General features: G+C 40.0%; 1 protein-coding gene across 1 annotated transcript in view; it reads right to left on the reverse strand.

Moving 5' to 3' along the window:
• The window catches only part of PRDM5 (PR/SET domain 5), a 292222-nt gene that overhangs the window by 169375 nt on the left and 102712 nt on the right, over positions 1-20135 (reverse strand). Inside the window, exon 11 of the mRNA XM_077476830.1 lies at positions 10107-10200. Coding sequence (XP_077332956.1) covers positions 10107-10200 — 94 coding nt within the window. The remainder of the gene's footprint in view (positions 1-10106; positions 10201-20135) is intronic.

Below are 20135 nucleotides of genomic sequence, written 5' to 3' on the forward strand. Positions count from 1 at the left end.
GTTATGGAACGCTGTACCCAAATTAAAAAAATTCATTTTTTTCACACAAATAGAGCTTTCCTTTGGTGGTACCACCACTGGGTTTTTTATTTTTTGCAAAAAAACGAAAAAAGACACAAAATTAAAAAAAAAAAGTCTTTGTTTCTGTCAGAAAACTTTGTAAATAAGTTGTGCGCTGATGAGGCGGCACTGATAGGCTGCACCAATGGGCATTGATGAGGTGGCACTTATGGGCACTGATAAGATGGCACTGATGAGGAGGCACTAATATGCTGCACTGATGGGCACTGTTAGGCAGCACTGATGGGTACTGACAGGGGGCACTTATGGGCAATGATAGATGGCACAGATTGGCATCACTGATGGGCACACTTTGGTGTCAATTTAAAATCAGCGCTCAGTGGAACTCAACATAAATACAATCAATTAATTAAAAATATCATATTTAATCAAAAGAGAAGCACAGAGGTAAAATCATTAATATCCAGCACAACAGTGAGGGATGTACTTATTGCACAGTCAAGTAAAAATCCAAAAGTAGGAATAAAGCAAAAGTAATAGTACACTGTGCCGCCTTCCTTCAGGAAACAAGGGGTTAACTCTCGGCTATAGATCTATTAAAGTGGTTGTAAACCCTTACAAACCACTTTGAACTACAGGTAAGCCTAGATTAAGGCTTACCTGTAGGTTCAAGAAATATCTCCCAAACCTATACGGTTTGAGAGATATTTGCCCGAAGACGGGCACACTGAGCGGGGCATCGTCGATGATGGCAATGCTGCGAGTCTCGGCTCCCGTGCGCATGGGCGGGAGTGACGTCATCGCTGCTCCGGCGAATCACAGCGCCGGAGCAGCGAGACCCACGGAGACCCACCAAGAAGATGGATGCTCGGAACTACAGGGGACAGCGGTGACTTCGCTGGCTCCTGTGTCAGGTAAGTGACACATAATGGACTACTATGCGATGCATAGTAGTCCATTATGCTTTGCCTTTACAGGGAATGAAAGAGGAAGTAAACTCATCAGGGTTTACTTCCTCTTTAACAGGTAGCCAAAGCATAGAGGACTCATAGTTCCATGTTGCAGTAACTTGGCAATTCAATAAATTGATTGTATTTATGTTGAGTTCCACTGAGCGTTGATTTTAAATTGTATTCATGTGAACCTCTCTCCGGAAGTTTTTTCAGCTGCACTGGATACCACTCGGAATCACTCGTTTTTAATCTGACTTTGATAGGTTGTCTCCAATAAAGCTGGCCATACACCGTGCAATTTTCTTATTCAATTTCCTTTGGGTTTGCCTTTGGCTGTGTGGTACAAGGGCCTGTCTGATTGCACACACATTGAAGGTGTTTAGATTTGGCCTCATATTGTGTGGTTTTTGGTAGATCTGGGGGAGATCCATAGAGGAGAATAGTATGGTGTATGGCCAGCATAAGACCAAAAAATCACTGGAGTTTTGTGTTGTTGATTAACACTTTGGTGTCACTGATGAGCACAGATTGGCATCACAGATGGTCACTGATGGCATCACTGCTGGGCACTGCTGGGACTACAATAATCATCAGGGCACTTCCCCCTTCAAGGAAACTCCGCTGATCAGATTCCATCAGTTTGAGGCGAGGAGAGCCTATTACCGGTACTACCATGTTTACATTTAATCGGCTGTTATTGGACACAGCCAATCACATGGGTAAAGAGCCACGTCATCGGCTCTTTACTGAGATTGGGGTCGCGGCATGTCCCAGGGACATGGCACACAGCGTGCTCCCTCAGACGTGTAAGAGTGGCAAGACTGGGGCGATATCATATGACGTTGTGCCAGAACAAGAAGGGATCCTGCCTGCTATCATTTTACTATAAGGCGGGCAGGAGGTGGTTAAAGTCTTGTGTTACAGAAAATAAAGTTGGGAAAATGGATGATAGCTGTGTTCAATCTGCAAATTACACCAAGTTTCTTGTTTATGATATCAGCTCCTTTTCAGACTCGCATCATTTTTTACAGGAGTGTGAGTGGGCTCTGTGCAGGTCTGCACATGGTCACAGCCTAAATCTTAAATTAGTAATAAATCCAGTAATAAATTGAATTCAGAGGCAATTTAATATGATAAAGAGTAGATACGTTTATTTAGACTTACAAATACAACCGGCTCTTTGAAGGCAACCATAATGCTGATGCAGTCTGCATTGAAATTGAGTTTGACACTTCTGATGTATATTAAGTTTTACTTCAAGTAATCTCTAAGCTCTGGTTTAAAAAAAAATCTAATTCTATTCAAGTATGTATTTTAAAGTGATTCTAAAGTCAAACAGTTTTTTATCTTAAAGTATTCCCTGCATTAAATAGGAAGTAAACCCTGATGAGTTTACTTCCTCTTTCATTCGCTGCAAAGGTAAAGCATAATGGACTACTATGCATCGCATAGTAGTCCATTATGTGTCACTTACCTGACACAGGAGCCAGCGAATTCACTGCTGTCCCCTGTAGTCCGGCGCATCCATGTTCTCGGTGGGTCTCGCCGCTCAGCCGCTGTCATTCAGCAAAGCCGCGATGACGTCACTCCCACGCATGCGCACGGGATCCGGCACTCGCGGCATATCACCGTTGACCACGGCGCGCTCAGTGCGCCGCTGTCTACAGCGCATGCGCCGTAGACAGCGGTGCCTGTCTTTCGGCAAATATCTCCTAAACCGTATAGGTTTATGAGATATTTCTTGGACCTACAGGTAAGCCTTAATCTAGGCTTACCTGTAGGTCAAAGTGTGTTCTAAGGCCGCGTACACACGCGGGGACTGTTCGCTCAACTTTGTCCGTCAAACAGTTTCAGCGGACAGTCCGCTCAAAATTAGCATGGACGGACTTGCCCACACACGACGAACGAACAGTCCGCTGAAACCGTGCGCGATGACGTGAACGGCACGTACGACGGGACTAGAAAACGACGTCCTATACACTGCAATGCAACCTTCGGCGTGTAAATTCTTTCTGAGCATGCGCGAGACTTAGTTTGACGAACAAGCCTACACACGGGCGGACTGTCCGCTCAAACCAAGTTTCAGCGGACAGTTTTTCGGAATTTCCGAAAAACTTTGTTCGTCAGACTGTCCGCTGAAACTGAAGTTGAGCGAACAGTCCCCGCGTGTGTACGCGGCCTAAGGGTTTACAACCACTTTAAGGAAAAAACAGGCCCCACTAACTGTCCCCCCATCTCGAAACACTTACCTGCCTCCTCTCACTGAACCAGTGCTGTCCTGGCTGCAGCACCGCTCTCCACTCTTCCTGGTCTCACATGAGACACTGAAGACAGTGGGAGTCAAAGGCTCCAGCTACTGTGTCAGTCAAACTCTTGTGAGGAGGGAGTGGGGGTCTAGCTTACCAGTGCTGTGTGTCTATAGACACACTAAGCCTGTACAGGTGCCTCATAGCACATACTACTACTACTCAGGAGGCACCTGGATCAAGGAGAAGCAGACAGTGCCAGCAGTGGACTGCCTGAATAGGAGGTAAAGGGTCTCTCTCTGCAATATCATTGCACAGAGCATGTAAGTACAACATATTTTTTATTTTATTTTTAAAAAATAGCCTTTAATATCACTTTAACTCATAAAAAAGTAACCAAGAGCCCTAAAAATAACTACCTGTGGCTATGAACTCAGTACATATGATTCAAAAACTTAGTAGATTGTATTAAAAAGCATTGCAGGAAAACAAATCTGCTTACCACCAGATACATGTGTGTTGTTAACTAAATATTTGCTCTTTTTACTATAGTTGCATGGTGGATTTACATGTACTGTATACCTAAAATGCGGCACCATTTACAAATAGTGGGGGCATGGACATCTGTGGGCCAAGATGGCTGAAAAAATCTGCAGCTCCACTCAGCTGAGGACCTACCGCAGATGGCTGACTGCATCAACAGCTCCACTCACCTGAGGACCTACCGCAACACAGAGCGACTCTATCTCCTGCTCTCCCCTCTTAAAGGTGAGACAACACATAGGGCACCCAGACGGCAAGTCTAAAAAAATCACAAGGACCGCCAGAAAGACTATTTCTCAGCATCGACCATGCAGCGCTCCTAAGATGGCGTCCCTCACACACTAAGAAGGAATACTCTAAATCCCTGCCTGCACTTTCAAATAGTGATAATCCAGCCTCAGCACACACTAAAATGAAAGCCCCTTATAAAATGAGCTCCATAGAGAATTCTGCATATCAATATCTCAATTGCACTCTCCAAACCTTTCTCTAATGCCCTGTACACACGATCGGACATTCCGACGACAAAATCCATCAGATTTTTTCCGACAGATTTTGGCCCAAACTTATCTTGCATACACATGGTCGCACAAAGTTGTCGGAAAATCCGATCATTCAGAACGAGGTGACGTACAACGTGTAAGTAAGTGACGGTAAAGAGGCCAGTAGCCAATAACTTTTGTCTCGTAATTTATTCTGAGCATGCACAGCACTTTGTGTGTCAGAATTGTCTACACACGATCGGAATTTAAACGATCGGATTTTGTTGTCGGAAAATTTTAGATTCAGATCTCAAACTTTGTGTGTCGGAAGGAAATTCTGATGGAAAAAGTCTGATGGAGCTCACACACGATCGGAATTTCTGACAACACAGTTCAATCGCACATTTTCCGAGTGTACATGGCATAACTCACTGGATCTCTGGTGGAACCAAGTCTGTAGGAGAGTTATATACTGAAGCTCATCTCAGTTCATTTCAACACTTAAGTATCCAGTTTGGCATTGAGCCCAAGAACATTTACCTGTATCTACGCATATGTTCTGCCCTCTTACGGATCTCCTAGCCTAACAACCCTTCACTACAGCACCTATTGAAATTTTATGAACGCCCCAATTCACTAAGTGAAGGAATCTCTTTTATATTTTCGATCTACACATACTCCCTGTGTCAGCTGATAGCCTCCCATGGCTTCCACAATCATTTATATGCTGGTGACACCCAAATCTATGTCTCTGCCCCTCAGCTCACCCCATCAATCTCCTCACGCATCACTGATTTACTAACAGACATATCAGCCTGGATGTCAAACCACTTCCTCAAACTGAATCTATCTAAAACTGAGCTCTTAATATTTCCTCTCTCACGTGTGCCTTGATCCTGACTTCTCTGTCAAGATCAATGGCACATCTATCAGTCCATCTCCACATGCCAGGGTCTTAGGGGTAACCTTAGACTCTGAACTGTCCTTTTAGGCCCACATACAATTCCTGTCCAAATCATGCTGCCTTAATCTCCGCAACATTTCCAGAATATGCTCTTTTTTAACTAATGACACCACCAAGCTTCTAATTCACTCCCTGGTTATCTCTCGCCTTGACTAATGCAACTCGCTCCTCATTGGATTACCCTTACATAGACTATCCCCTCTTCAGTCCATAATAAATGTGTCCTCTGTCCCCTCTCTGCCAATCCCTCCACTGGCTTCCACTCACCAAACGAATACATTTCAAAGTGCTAACAATAATTTACAAAGCCATCCATAACTCTGAGATGCCTAACTGGCAATAATTATTAATTTAATATTTTATTAATTAGGGTGGGTATCATTTCCCATCTAAATTAAAATTTTGGATTATATAGTAATTAAGTGCACATTTTTGTGTAAGATAGATATAACATTCTTTTTCTATCTTTCTTTGGTTTATCTTTTATATCTTTGGCTTAATTTTATTTACTATGGGCATATGCCTGCTAGGATGCACTGTAATGATCCCCTTTTTCTATATACATTTTTATATAATTAATATACACATTCTGTTGACACTCCTTATTTCTTCTATAGAAATATTCACATTATATATACATTTTTTTTATTTTTCCTAATATATATATATTCTCAACATATATATTTTTGTATACTGGTCATCATAGGTCTTATATATTATCTTAGTACTAGTGATGTGTGTTTTCATTATACACACACCACCATAATAATAATTTTTATCACTTATAAATTTATATCTATATATTTTCTATGGTTTCGCTTACCTATGCATATAGGGGGTGTTTTCACTTTCCATAACGGAACTTATATTTTCACTGGGGTTTACAATATCGCTTATATAATGTGGCCTTCTGGGATTATCATTTAATATTATCACTACGGTTCACTTTACCCATTAGGTTACGATCTTTATTATTTTAATTTTTCCCCTTTTTTTCCTTCATTTCTTTTTTCTGTTTTTTTCCCTTTCTTTTTTCCCCTTCACTGCATGGGAATTTAAGTTACTTTTGCCATTAGTTAAGATGGCGCTTTGAAGCCGGAACTCGCATCTCAGAACGAGGTCCGGGCATAAAAGGTGGTGCGTCGCTGCGTTGCCCGTTCCCCATTGATAACGTCACCTATGACGAAACGCGTCTGGGAAGGTACGCAGTGACGCCACCACGCTATACGAGGGGAGGACGGGACGCTTGTTTGTATGCCGGCCGGCGTGTTTTGTTCTGTTCTAATACCTGACAGAAAGCTGTTATATGTAAGTGCGATTCTTTTATTTTAAATAAATTTCCTGACGTTTTTACGCTATGGAGGCATTTCTTTTTCTCTAACGGTGTTGCTGATGATATATCCATTGGAGCTCGAAAGATTGGGATTTGGCCATTTATCCACATTGGGGGTTATCTGGATGCAGGAGCCTTGATTGAAGCTCTAATCTCTCTGCTTCGAATTAAATACCATTAAGGCTGTAATTGTTCATTCATCTGGTAAGCGCATCACTTATCTGGTGACGGGCACAGAATTTCGGAGTGTGTGTGTGATCACGGTGGTGATATGCTGATCGCTTGGAATATCGGAACATCTTAATGGACTTTAATTTATAACAATTTTTATGTTTATGTTAATTTTATGTATGGTCCCTTTTTTTCATACATTATTGATGCATATATCTTTCTGTGAACACTATACGCATGTTTAGTGACCACTTTTGGCAATAGATACCTATGCCATATGTTCTCTGCATAGTTACATATATATAGTTATTTTTTATCTAGTGTTATTGGCGCAGTTCTTTTTATCTTTCTTTGCATTTGTGTGTTTGTATCCCACTTCGAGCTGCTGCCTATTATTTATGCTTAGTCTAATTTTTAATTTATAGTTTTTTGTTTATTTACATCCAAGCGCAGTTTACATATTTGTTTACATCCATAACTCTGCCCCCAGCTACATCACTAACCTAGTCCAAAAATACCAACCAAGCCGCTCTCTTTGGTCCTCCCAAAACCTCCTGCTCTCTAGCTCCCTTGTCACCTCCTCCCATGCTCACCTCCATGATTTCTTCAGAGCTTCTCCCATCCTTTGGAACTCCCTACCCCAATCTGTCCGACTGTCCCCTAATTTATCCATCTTTAGACAATCCCTGAAAACCCTTCTCTTTAAAGAAACCTATCCTGCTTCTGACTAACACTGTTTTACTTCCTCCATCAGCTCATCCCCCACAGCTATTACCTTTTGTATCAATTGACCCTTCCTTTTTAGATTGTAAGCTCTAATGAGTAGGGCCCTCTGATTCCTCTTGTACCAAATTGTAATGTAACTGTAATGTCTGCCTTTATTTTGTTATGCGCTGCGCAAACTGTTGGCGCTATATAAAACCTGTATAATAATAATAATAATAATATATAAGCTATTAAGCAAACCACCTTGCAATAGCATCAAGCACTCAAATCATCCTTAAAAGCTTATGCACTGTGAATTTGTCCAAAAAAATTGTACTCAGTGCCTAATTTTCATTGTTCATAACCTTTAGTAATTATGCATTTGTTTGTCACTTTGAATTCCTAATACTTGTGCACACCACACAACCCAAGATGATTCTATTCCTCTAATACCTTTGTACATTACCTTTGTATGGTTTGTTCATTGAAAAAAATCTTTATTCTGAATTTACTATGCCTATACATATGGTGTCCTGCTATTGCAGCATATTGCACCATATTGTTTCTTCTCTGTTTTCTATTTGGTAATAAAGATGTATGGTAAAAAATGCAGCACCATTGTTACCACTAGGTTGTAAGAAAAAGTTAATTTAAGCTCTGTATTAGCTTTACTAAGTAGTTTGCAAACCTTACAATACAAGTATAAATATGGATTTAAAGTGGTATAACAAGACAGTAATGTTACTGACAGTAATATTAAGATCACATAAAATGTTCCTCAGTATGTGCAAATTCACTAAAACATTATTTAATTTTCAGTTTCAATATATTAAAGAGGCTACATAACGCTAAAACGCAACTTTCAAAAAAATTGTCAACTAGGCAACTGTATTTAAAAGTATGACTTTCGTAACGCCATGTCCACTGTGTGTTCATGCAGCAGAAATTTAAAAGTGAGGAACTTAAAGCGGGAGTCCGCCGGGACTCCGCGTTTTTTTTTTTTTTTTTTTTAAAAGCCAGCAGCTACAAATACTGCAGCTGCTGACTTTTAAAATGGTGACACTTACCTGTCCAGCGCGCCCGCGATGTCGGCACCCGAAGCCGATCTCTAGATCGTCACTCGGGTGCTGCCGCCGCCATCTTGGGTATGGGAATCAGGAAATGGAGCCTTTCGGCTTCATTTCCCGGTTCCCTACTGCGCATGCGTGAGTCGCGCTGCGCAATAAGGACGGTCCCCGCTGCCTCTGGGATCTGTGTGTTTCCCAGCAGGCAGCGGGGCACTTGCGGAAGGAGGCGGGTACTTGCAGAAAGGGGCGTAATCTATGCCCCTTTCCGCAGAGAGCTATCCCGGAAGTGGGTGCAGTTACCTGGATTATCCAGGTAACTGCACCCCCCTCCCCCCTGAAAGGTGCCAATTGTGGCGCCGGAGGGGGGGAGGATTCCGATGAGCGGAAGGTCCATTTTAGGGTGGACCTCCGCTTTAAAATTACCTTAGGTGCTTTTGTGTATATGCTAAAATATATTACAATTATTGACATCCTTAATAAATGCATGAGGATTCAAGCTAATGTTTTAATGTTCAAGACACAGTAGCAACCTTCACTTCACTGGAGGGAATTCAATAAAAATTCTGTGACATTTTTCTGAAGTTAATCTCTTTTGTTTATGAGTTGCCCCAAATTCATGAAGCATCTGTGAGAGTTTTAGTTTTGACAGCAACTCATGCGCCAAATCAGATAATTCTTAAATATGCCACTTTAATATGGAAGACCAATGCCTGCATCAAATTCAAAATAAAATAATGACAGTTTGTACCTTGCAAAAGTTGAACTAATTAAGAATAACCCTCTTTTGACGTGCAGAGAGATATCCTGGCACTGGCAGTTTTTGCAAAAATGTTTTGCGTGTGTTCTAAAAGGGGTGCAGCGTGCACCAATTCAAGTACAGGTTCCATGCAGGTACACTAATTTGCGCTAGGACATTTTTTATTCTTGTAAGTTAACCCATGTTAGACAGGGGTTTGATTGTAAAAAAAAAGTTACATTAATATAAAATTAATATTACACTTGTACAATTGTACTAACCTTTAAAACAGGGAGGGAGTAAACAGTTTTTGTTAATACTATCAAATACTATCAAAATCAGTCAGCAACAACCTATATTTAAACACATGATAAATGTTATTTTTTGCATCAGTTTTGCAAATGATTGTCATGAAACAGTACTTCTATTTGTTATAAAATGGTAAATTACACAGGGAAGAGACCTGCCCTCATCGGCGTTAAAAGGAGAAAAAACATCTGTACTTTACTACAGTGATCGTTTTCAGTTTTTTACTCAATTTATTTACTTCTTTGTTGATGTGACACAGCTTAGATAATTGTTCCCAAACCGAGTGAATAAAGTGGCACTTTTTATGATATTGTGTGTATATGGGCAAACAAAAAGGGAAGGCTGCACTGGGTGTAAAAGGGAGCAAGAGGTTCAGATCTCAAGCACCTTTTAACAATGTCTTCAATTAAAACTCTTGTTTAATGCCATGTTATTGATTTGCATTATACCCTCTAATTTATCTTTCTTTGTGCACTGAAATATTGTGAAATTGAGGAAAGGCGTTCCTCTTAGTTCAAAAAGGGGATATACATATGTAAATCAATGGTGTCCTTTTGGCCTTATATTTGCACTTACTGTTGTGTATTAGCAGGTGCCTTTGCAGTGAGAAAGGAGTGCGGAACAAAGCCTTGCATTCCTCACATTGAAATGGTCTCTCCTCAGAATGTGTCTGAAAGCAGATTACAAAGAAAAGATTCACAGAAATTAGTCAGGCTAATTGTGATAATTGCAGTGAAATTGCGTTGGGATTATTAACAGTGTCTAAATGGAGTAAAGTAAAAATTCAGAACTACAATAAAGTACCATAAATTATACATTTCTAATCTGCACAGATTATTTGTAATTTTTTTTTTATACTGAGTAAAAATCAATTATTAGTTACAAATTAGTAAAAAAGAATTGCTTATGTTTAGCATAAACATGCATGCATTATTGGCTGAAGAGTGGTGTTTACGTTTAATGAAATTAGGAACAGAGTGTACAAAATTACTAACATGAATACTGGAGACAATATTATTTGTTAATATAACTATGAAATGAATGATTGCTAGCTACTGGAGGAGCCTAAATCACTCTATGGAGCAACCATACCATATTGACAGATAGTAAAATTGTCATCTGCTGTCATGTGCATCTCTGTGGTGAGATATACTGTACATCCAAACATTTAAACCAAGGGTCTCCAAACTTTATGAACAAAGGGCCAGTTTACTGTCCTTCAGGCTTTGAGGGGGCCAGACTTTGGCCAGTGGGAATATTGCCCCATTTTGGTATTAGGGGAAGAAATTGTTCCCTATCATTAGTGTCTTCCGGTAGGAATAGTGCCTCATTGTTGGCATCAAGGGAAGGAAGAGTACCCCATCATTGGTGGCAAAAGGAGGAATTGTGCCCCATTGTTGGCATCAATGGGAGGAATAGTGTCCATCATTTGTGTCAGTGGGCGGAATAGTGTCCCATTGTTGGGGTCAGTGATAGCAATAGTGCCCTATTGTTGGTATCAGTAACAGGAATTATGCCCCATTGTTGGTGTAGAAGGAATAGTGCCTTGGGTGGGAGGAATAGTTTCCCAAGGGCCTGATGAAGGCAAGCAAAAGGCCACATCCGGCCCCTGGGCTGCAGTTTGGAGACGACTGGTCTAAACTCACACAGGTATGATGTATGCATAAAGTGATACCCCAAGGGTGTACAGTGCTGTTTATGTTCCAGAAATGATTTTGGGAATTTCCCCAGATGCAATCCTTAACAGTTTCAGTGTAATATCAGGTAATTCAAATTGAGACATACATTTGAATGGAGCAATGGTTTATTGATATACCATGCACTAGAACAGTGGCTTGGGAACCAAATTTTTTGCTACCTGCAAGACAGTTCCAAAGAACATTTCCATAATGCCTGTTTATCTAAAGATCTGCTGCATTATATTTCACATTTCCTCTAAGCAAGAAATTAGGCAAATGCTACTGTATTTCTTTACTTTAAGTTGTTATTAATTAAAGAGTTTGTGGTTAATATTTAATGTTGATCACCACCTCATGCATTTAAATGTGAATTATAAGCTGACAAAGATTCAAAATTTCTGCGCTAGGGTATGAATACAGAAGAGTATACCCTCCTAGAAATTATTTACGCAAAAGAAATGTCCAGGGTTCATTCTACAGACATTTTTAGTAGAGGTATGCTTTAAAGCACACCTGCCATCACCAGGCACCTATATGTCAAGCCTTTATTTCAAAGTAGTGCCCCCGATGCCCCAAACCCAGAGGTGCTCTGGTATGCATATATTCCCCTGATTGCTGGGTTAATAGCAGGGCCCCACCTCCTCTTATCTGCAATGCCTTACTACTGGATCATTACTTTAACGGACAGCCTCACTGACCAATAGATAGCCTTCGGAGATGCAAAGACATAAGGTAGGTTTATTAACTCTAGAGGCTGAGATGATGTTAGCATATTACATATTTCACAGGCACTCATTAAATTGAAAAACTGACCTGGTGTGCAGGAATATAGAGGTGCCTGTTACAGGGTGTTATCAGCATTTTCCCCACTTTTAATGTGCATTCACGTTTATAAATTTACACCCTTGATACAGCAATTTAGTAGTTGGCTAAAATGAAGTGCAGTCTAGTGAAAGGGACTTTGGTTCCGTTTGATTTTTTTCATCTGCCCTAAACCAAAAGGGGATGAAAACTATAGCAACTGCATGTTTAAATAGTCTTACTCATTGCTGGGTGATTACAATGCAAAAGATTACAAGTTAATTACAAGGTAATAATTGTAATTAATTGTAGTTTTTGATTATCTGGTATTTTTTCATACCAATATATTTTACATACATATTCAACACATAAAAATTTACAAATAAGGCATATGAAATAAAAACACTGTGGTGTTCTCTGACTTTCATGAACTGTTCTTTGATAAAATGTTAGAGGAAAATAAATGGAATTCCCAAACTTGCAGCCAGTAAGTGACTAAAAACATTTGATTCCTCCAGTCTTCAGAAAGGCTGTGTAACTTAGAAGTAAAATGTCCATTGTAAGGAATAAAAACTTTGGATGGGCATCCAATATAAAATATATAAACCATAATGATTTCTAGAAGTGTTGGAAAAACAACCTTGCATCTATGTCGCTTATGAAATACAGAATGATGTGAAGTAAGGAAAAAAATCCATGTTATATATTACAAACAAAGGAAAATATCCGCATTCCAGAAAGGAACCTACCCACATCAGTTCAGCAACCTCATCGTTACACAGCTGTTGGGTATGAAGAAAACAGATCTTACAAAGCAGTAGACAAATACAGATATAACAGCTACATGGCAAAACAATTATCACCAGCCATATACTCTTAGCTGAAATGACCCTATGAAGCAGTATATGTATTATAAAGCATGGGAATGCATGGATGTTAAGAACCCTGGAGTGTGCAGTAGTTTTAATATCTGCAGGAACAGAGGGGAATGCATTGCGTATATCAAAGGATAATGAATGTTACCCTGAAATATTATTGTTGACATAACATTCACCCAGAATATCTATAAGGCCTCTTGCACATTGTTGCCTAAAAACTCAGTATTAAGCATACAGGCATATTTATTTATTTTTTTACGGATCTAAATGCAGCTAATTGTTTTCAATGTGTCTGCATATACAGTGGTTGAGTAAACAAAATACAGAAATCTGAGTTGCCGGTTAGAATTTTTACACTTCCACTTTGATCACAATTGTTCCCTCCAAGGTGTATGCATGTTGTTTTTAGGTCAGACTTAAACTTAAACATACTTAAGGGGGGGGGGGGTCTAAAGTGATAAGGAAATGCCCATGTTGTGGCTGAAGAATAGGTATTGAGGGCGCAAAAAATGATTGCTGAGTAAGTGCTGAGTAATTTCTGTGAATATCTACAGGTGAGCATTAAATCTGAGGACAGAGTTGGCTTTGAGTTATGGTGCAACATTTGAGCTGAAATATAATGACAGCAGGTTAAAGAAGTTCAGCCTGAGCTTGTTTGGCTGGGCTTCTCCTATGGGTCAAAGGAGTGCATTTCATTTTGCACTCCTGTGACCCGTTTTCAGCGGAGAGTGGTCTGAAGTCCATACTCCGCTGACGTCACTAGAATTAGTCCAGGCAGCAGGTCATCCCAACTTAGGAAGTCTGGACTGGATCCGCCATCTGCCTGATGGCAGTCTCAGCCTCTCAGCGAGTCGCTGAGACAGCCGCCCTCCCTCCACAGCTCAGTGCTCCAATAAGCGTGGAGGAGCAGAGCTAGAGACCTGCTGATTGACAGGCAGAAACTCTCCGCTGGGAGGTGAGAGAAATGAGCCATTGGCAGAGTTCCTGGCTCGGTTCTCAGTGAAGAGGCGACAGGGGACAGATCCAGCATCCGTCCGATGCTGCATCCAACTAGGTAAGTATGAATCTAAAAAAAAAAAAAACATACTTCTCTTTTAAGACAAGCAAAGCCTGTAGCATAGAAAAGTTATTAGATTTAACGCACCTTAAAACAAATTATAATCCCATAATTGTACGTCTTAATAGTGTAACTCTAGTCAAAACATTTTTTAGTGAGGTGTCAGCATGAAGAGAAAAATAAGCAGATTACCAAGCTTTTGTTTATACACGTGATCAGCTGATCAGCTGATCACATGGTAAGGGGCTGGGACCAGCCCCTTACTCGGATCGGTGATCCCCCAAGTCTTGGTGACTCGTGATCACAGCTTGTGCCGTGCGCGCCCTACAGGGGGCGCACAAAGGGGAGGACGTCCTATGACGGCCTCCCAGAAATTTAGGTCCGTGCTGTGGCCGTCATTCGGCTACAGCACATACCTCAAGTGGTTAACCACTTAAGGACCACCCTACCTCATATATACTGCAGCAGGGTGGCTCTATTGCATGAAACAAAGTACCTGTATGTTGTTTCAAGCAATAAATAGTATGGACACATGTGCACCCGCTGCACAGAGGAGGAGGCTATGGGCACATCCAGTGGACCTGACGTCCCCCGGCCACCCATGATCGATTCACAGAGAGGCAGAACAGAGATTTGCCCATGTAAACAAGGCAGATCCCCGTTCTCACAGGGGAGAACATGGAGATTGTCTGTTCCCAGTAATCAAGAATAGCGATCTTTGTGTTCTTCCTGTCATTACTTCCGCTATACAGTTAGAAACACACTGAGGGAACACATTTAACCCTTTTATCGCCCACTAGTGTTAACCCCTTCCCTGCCAGTGTCATTTGTACATTGATCATTGCTTTTCTTTTAGATCACTGTATTGGTGTCACTGGCCCCCAAAAAGTGTCACTTATGGGCAGATTTGACCGCTGCAATGTCGCAGTCCCACTAAAAAAGGCTGATCGCCGGCATTACCAGTAAAAACAATAAAAAATATTAAAAGTTAAAAATCAATCCCCCAGTTTGTAGACGCTATAACTTTTCCGCAAAAACCAATCAATATACACTTATTGGGATTTTCTTTACCAAAAATATGTAGCAGAATACATATTGGGCTAAATTGATGAAGAAATTAGATTATTTTATTTTTATTTGGGATATGTATTATAGCAGAAAGCAAAAAATATTTTTTTTTTTCCAAAATTGTTGGTATTCTTTTGTATATAGTGCAAAAAATAAAAAGTGCAGAGGTGATCAAATACCACCAAAAGAAAGCTCTATTTTTGGGAAAAAAGGACATCAATTTTATTTGGGTACAGCGTCGCACGCCCACGCAATTGTCAGTTAAAGTTAAGCAGTGCCGTATCGCAAAAATAGCCTGGTCATTAAGGGGGTAAATCCCATCTAAAGGGCTGCAGCTTTGCAACTTTACTCATTAGACCCCTGCAAGTACAGCAGCTGATTGACAATTGTAAAATCACTCCCATTCTCATCCTCATGCACATGGAGAAAGACAAACAGCTATTTCTTCATAATAACTCAAGGTTGGAATCTGCAACAAAGTTTGTTATAATACTTGCAATGTACTGTACACAGATCACCCAGAGGGGAATATTATTTTCTAAAAAAGTGGAGTTACTCTTTAAGCACCCTTTGCACTAAATAATATGTCCCAGCCCCTGTCACTGGTGTTTAGCTAGTCTGCATATCAATGTTAAGAACTGAAAACAAATCTGAATTTATTGAATTATATTGGGCTGATTTACTGAAGGAGATGAGACTTCACAGAAAATTGTGTGACTATTAACTTACATTATCCAATCAAGTGCAGATTAAAGAAGTTTGCTTATTACAGTATTGGATAATTGAAGTAAATGTTCATACAATGTATTGTGTTTATCAACTACTTCAATAAATCAGCATCATTATCTTACATAATAGTTGTCCTTTAAAGAGTATGTAAAGGACAATTTTGTTTTTATTAATATAGCATGTGGAAGAGTTAGAACTTCAGTCTGCTTTTTTATTGACATCTGTGCCCCTTTTGGACTGTCACTAGTGATGGTTAAATCTGCTTGGATTTAATGCAAACCCTACTGAAGTCAAAGGGAGGAGAATCTTGAACATTAATTATTTTCAAGACTAGCGGGGAATGAATTTGTCAAACAAAGGGCAAGTGGAGCTGGGCACTGCCTGAGGGGACATGTACTGTACAAATGAAAAAAAAGCCAATCAGTAGAAAGCAGCTTAGTTAATAATGCGTACAGTGAAACATTACACGTTAACAATTCCTATAAACAGCATGCTTTGGGGATGCCCTAAACTTGTCTTTGAGGTTGCACATCCTTTAGGATGTACCAAAGAAAAAGTGATACTTGCAAAGAAAAAAAAACCTGCTGCTAAATGATATTTCCTGGCCAGCTTCATGCTCTACCCTTGCCCGACCGGTTTCGTCACGTCGTCTTCTTCTGGGGCAATCGTGATGAAACCCGACGGGCAAGGATACACTGAGCAGTCACCGCAAGTCCTTTATTATTGTACTGCAGATTTTTATCCATTTTTTTAAGCACCAACTTTTATTCTCTGTTTGCGTGCATTGCTCTTCCAATAAATATACCGTAAGGGTTTTTAGACTATTTGGAGCCCTCTGTTTTTTTGGGGGTATTGCTGGGTGCCCGGATGATTCGTACTGAGAGCAGGACGGACGGCTGGAGAGATGGACATCATCTGCTTTACAGGCTTCCAGGACACACCACAGCTGATACACCTTATTGCGGTTTTGACCTTCCATAATAGAGGGTCCACCGTTGTGGAAAGGGTACATCCTAACTTCAGTGTTGGTGACATCACATGGTGGAGGATTCATTTGGATTGTTCATATATAAGCACTCGATTCACTACTTCACACTGGTTTGCTCTTTATAATTAAATTTTTTATCACTTGGACTGTTTTCACAGTTTGGACTCTTTTTGCCATTTTAGAATTTATAGCGCAAATTTTCTGTTTCACTATAGGTACAAATGACACAAATAGGTTTACAACCACTTTAAAACTGAACTCCAAGCAGATATAAAGAAAAACATTTGCTGCAGCTGCATATGCCTTTAAAATAATTGAATGCATTTTTACATAGAACTATCCTGCGTCATGAAGGCTTTAATCTTCTTTGCAGAAGTACTGTGAGAGAGGCAGCTCTAAGGATAATCATGCTCTGCTGCATATACTGTAAAATGCAGAGTTGATGACTTATCAGCATGTTGCTGCTTATTAGTTGTCTAATTAGCACCCTTTGGGCAGGAGAAGGCATACTACTATACTCCTAACTCTAATAGAACAAGTGGTGTCAACCTCTGGGAACCAGGTTATACTCAATCGTTCAACTTCCATCACTACTATTATTCCAGATATGCTAATAGGCATAAGACTTTAGGCTCTATAGTAGGAGAAAGAGTGATATGAATTTGTTCAAAATTCTCTGTAAAGTGCTGCAGAAAAATGCCTAGTACCTATGATGAGAAAATTGGATGAAAATTTGCCACTTTCAAATCGATCGTATAATGATCTGATTGTTAGTACACAGATTTCGAGAGCTGATCATGACATTTCATGCAAAATCATCCGAAGGGACAAACATGACAATTTTTCTCATGCAAAAGTAGAACGAATGATTTTTGTTTAATCTGTACAATATTCATCTAAAAATCATAAGACCAGTACCATGCATGCTCGTAAATGAAAGAATACATTACAATACAACACATTACATCACTTCCAAAGTTGTATTCCATCATACAAGAATTTTCATAACTTTAGTAACCTATTGGTTTTTGATATGAGACAAGCATGCAAAGAAAAAAATCGACGATCATTCGTCTGATATTCTCATTGTGTGGCTAAAGTTTCAGCAAAAAACAAATAAATACTAGTCTGGCAAATGATTGCCTTTTAGTTGTTATGAATTATAGCACATTAACACAATTGGAAAAATTCTAAAACATAAACCCAAATGTGCATCAGACATTACCTTGTTGATCCTTTCTAGTTGTACAAACATGCATAAACCTTCTTTGTAATCTATTTAAACAGTCACACTCTCAGTAATGAGTACATGCATTATTTAAAAAAATAAATCACACTACATGTTTTAAAATGCTTTTCTTGTGGCATATTCTGATAGTTTTGCACGTTCCAATTTAAGAAACATTTTGATGTTGTTTCAACAAGTTAAGCACAGGAAAGCAATAAGTTAATGCACATTGTAAACATCTGGGCAACATATTCACTAGTGTCATGCGCATCAAAACCAGCCTAAAGTATATGTCTATTGCATATGGAGAAAACTAAAAACAGATGCATAGTCAACCTTGTATTAATTAACTCCTAAATATGCAAATTGCTAAACAAAACAAAGATTTAAGAGCTTGCTTACGTTGCACATTATATTAGAGTAAACAATTACAATGACAGAGTGAAAAATTATTGTTGTATCTGGGTTATATAAAATGCCTGTCATTTAAATATATTCAAAAATACTATTGTAAGATAGGAAATGGCTACAAAGTACAATTTTATATGTAACCTATACAGTGGCAAAATCTGTAATATGTGTTACAAACATATGAAATGTCAGAAAATCTTGTGTTATACAGCTTCTCTATAGTGAGCACATGTTTGAGGCTGGGATCACACCTATGCGAATTGGATGCGGTTTTTTGACCACATCCAATTCGCATAGCAGGAGAATGTGACCTACTCTCTATGGAGCCAGTTCACATATTTCCGACAGCAGGTCTGGTGCAATTTGCACGAAAATTGTGTGCTTTTTTGATCCATTTGAGGTCCAAATTTAGCCCAAAATTCAGGCTAAAATCAGACCTGAAATGGTGACCCAGCATGCACCAGAACCCTGCTGTGCGACAGATGTGGCGATGGTGTGAACCCAGCCTGAAGCAGACTTATCAGGCAATACTGAAAGAAAACCTATCATTACAGGATGACACTTGTGTGAATACAGGATTGCAACCAAAGCACTGTGGGGTTGAGCTATATTTGCAATCCATAGAAGCAGCTATAGGCAGATTAGAACTGAAAACACTAGGGGGAATTTATGAAGACTAGAGCAGACAGAATCTGCAGCAACTGTGCATGGCAACAAAATCAGCTTCTAGCTTTCATTTTCAGAGTTTAATGATGGTACACACGACTGGACTTTCCGGCAGACTAGGTCCGATGGTCTTCCCGACAGAGTTCCAACAGGCTTTCCGAACGAACGGACTTGGCCACACACGAATGGACTAAGTCCGTTCGAAAGTCCGTTAGTTTTGAACGTGATGACGTAAGATGGGACTAAAAAAGGAAGTTCAATATCCAGTAGTCAATGCATCGTATTTGGTCCATCAGACCAGCATACAGACGAACGGTTTTCCCTATAGGAATTGAGTCCTTCGGACAGATTTGAAACATGCTCTATTTCTAGGCGCGTCGGATTTTTTTGTATGAAAAATGATCGGATCTAGTCTGCCGGAAAGTCCGGTCGTGTGTACGTGGCATTAGGCTCCATTTGCACGGGGCTTTTTCCACACTGGAAATCCCAGCAACAGGAATCTACTGATGTAAACAATGTAGATTCCTTCCACTGGGATTCAAAGCATGCCTAAATGCCTGTGCAAATGGAGCCTAATGCCTGGTGCACACGTTAAGTTTTAATTTTTAAACCCGGGAGTGGAACAAAAAAAATGCATTGTTAGTAGAGTGACCTCCTTGTTGTGCTATTGTGTTCTGACAGGGGGATCTCAAACCCCCTCCTCGCCAGAACCCACTGGTCAGCATTTTCAGCCATTGGCAGCACTGCAAGCACTGATCGGATGCCAATGGGCTGCTGTTTTTTTTTAGCATACTCATTCGATCATCGACAGAAGCTGCCTGTGAGATTGGCTTCTGTTAGACAAGGAACTGTATATATGGGCCTAAAGTCGGCTGGTTTCTATTGTAATGGCTGATTTTAGATGATATTTGGCCCGTGTGGGTGGGGTTTTACTGAACAAGCTGAAGTTAGAAGCTGGTCACTATACAGTGGCTCCAGAGTCTGTTCCAGTTTCAGAAAATTCCCCTCGCAGTGTCTTAACAGGAGTTTTCTTTAGAACTACAACTTGAGTGAACATTGAACTTTATTCTATTGTTACTGCCATACAAACCTGATTTTAA

This window comes from Lithobates pipiens, unplaced genomic scaffold (genome assembly GCF_037356315.1).
Source record: "Lithobates pipiens isolate NorthernLeopardFrog02 unplaced genomic scaffold, aLitPip1_a1.2 Scaffold_13, whole genome shotgun sequence".
NCBI lineage: Eukaryota > Metazoa > Chordata > Amphibia > Anura > Ranidae > Lithobates > Lithobates pipiens.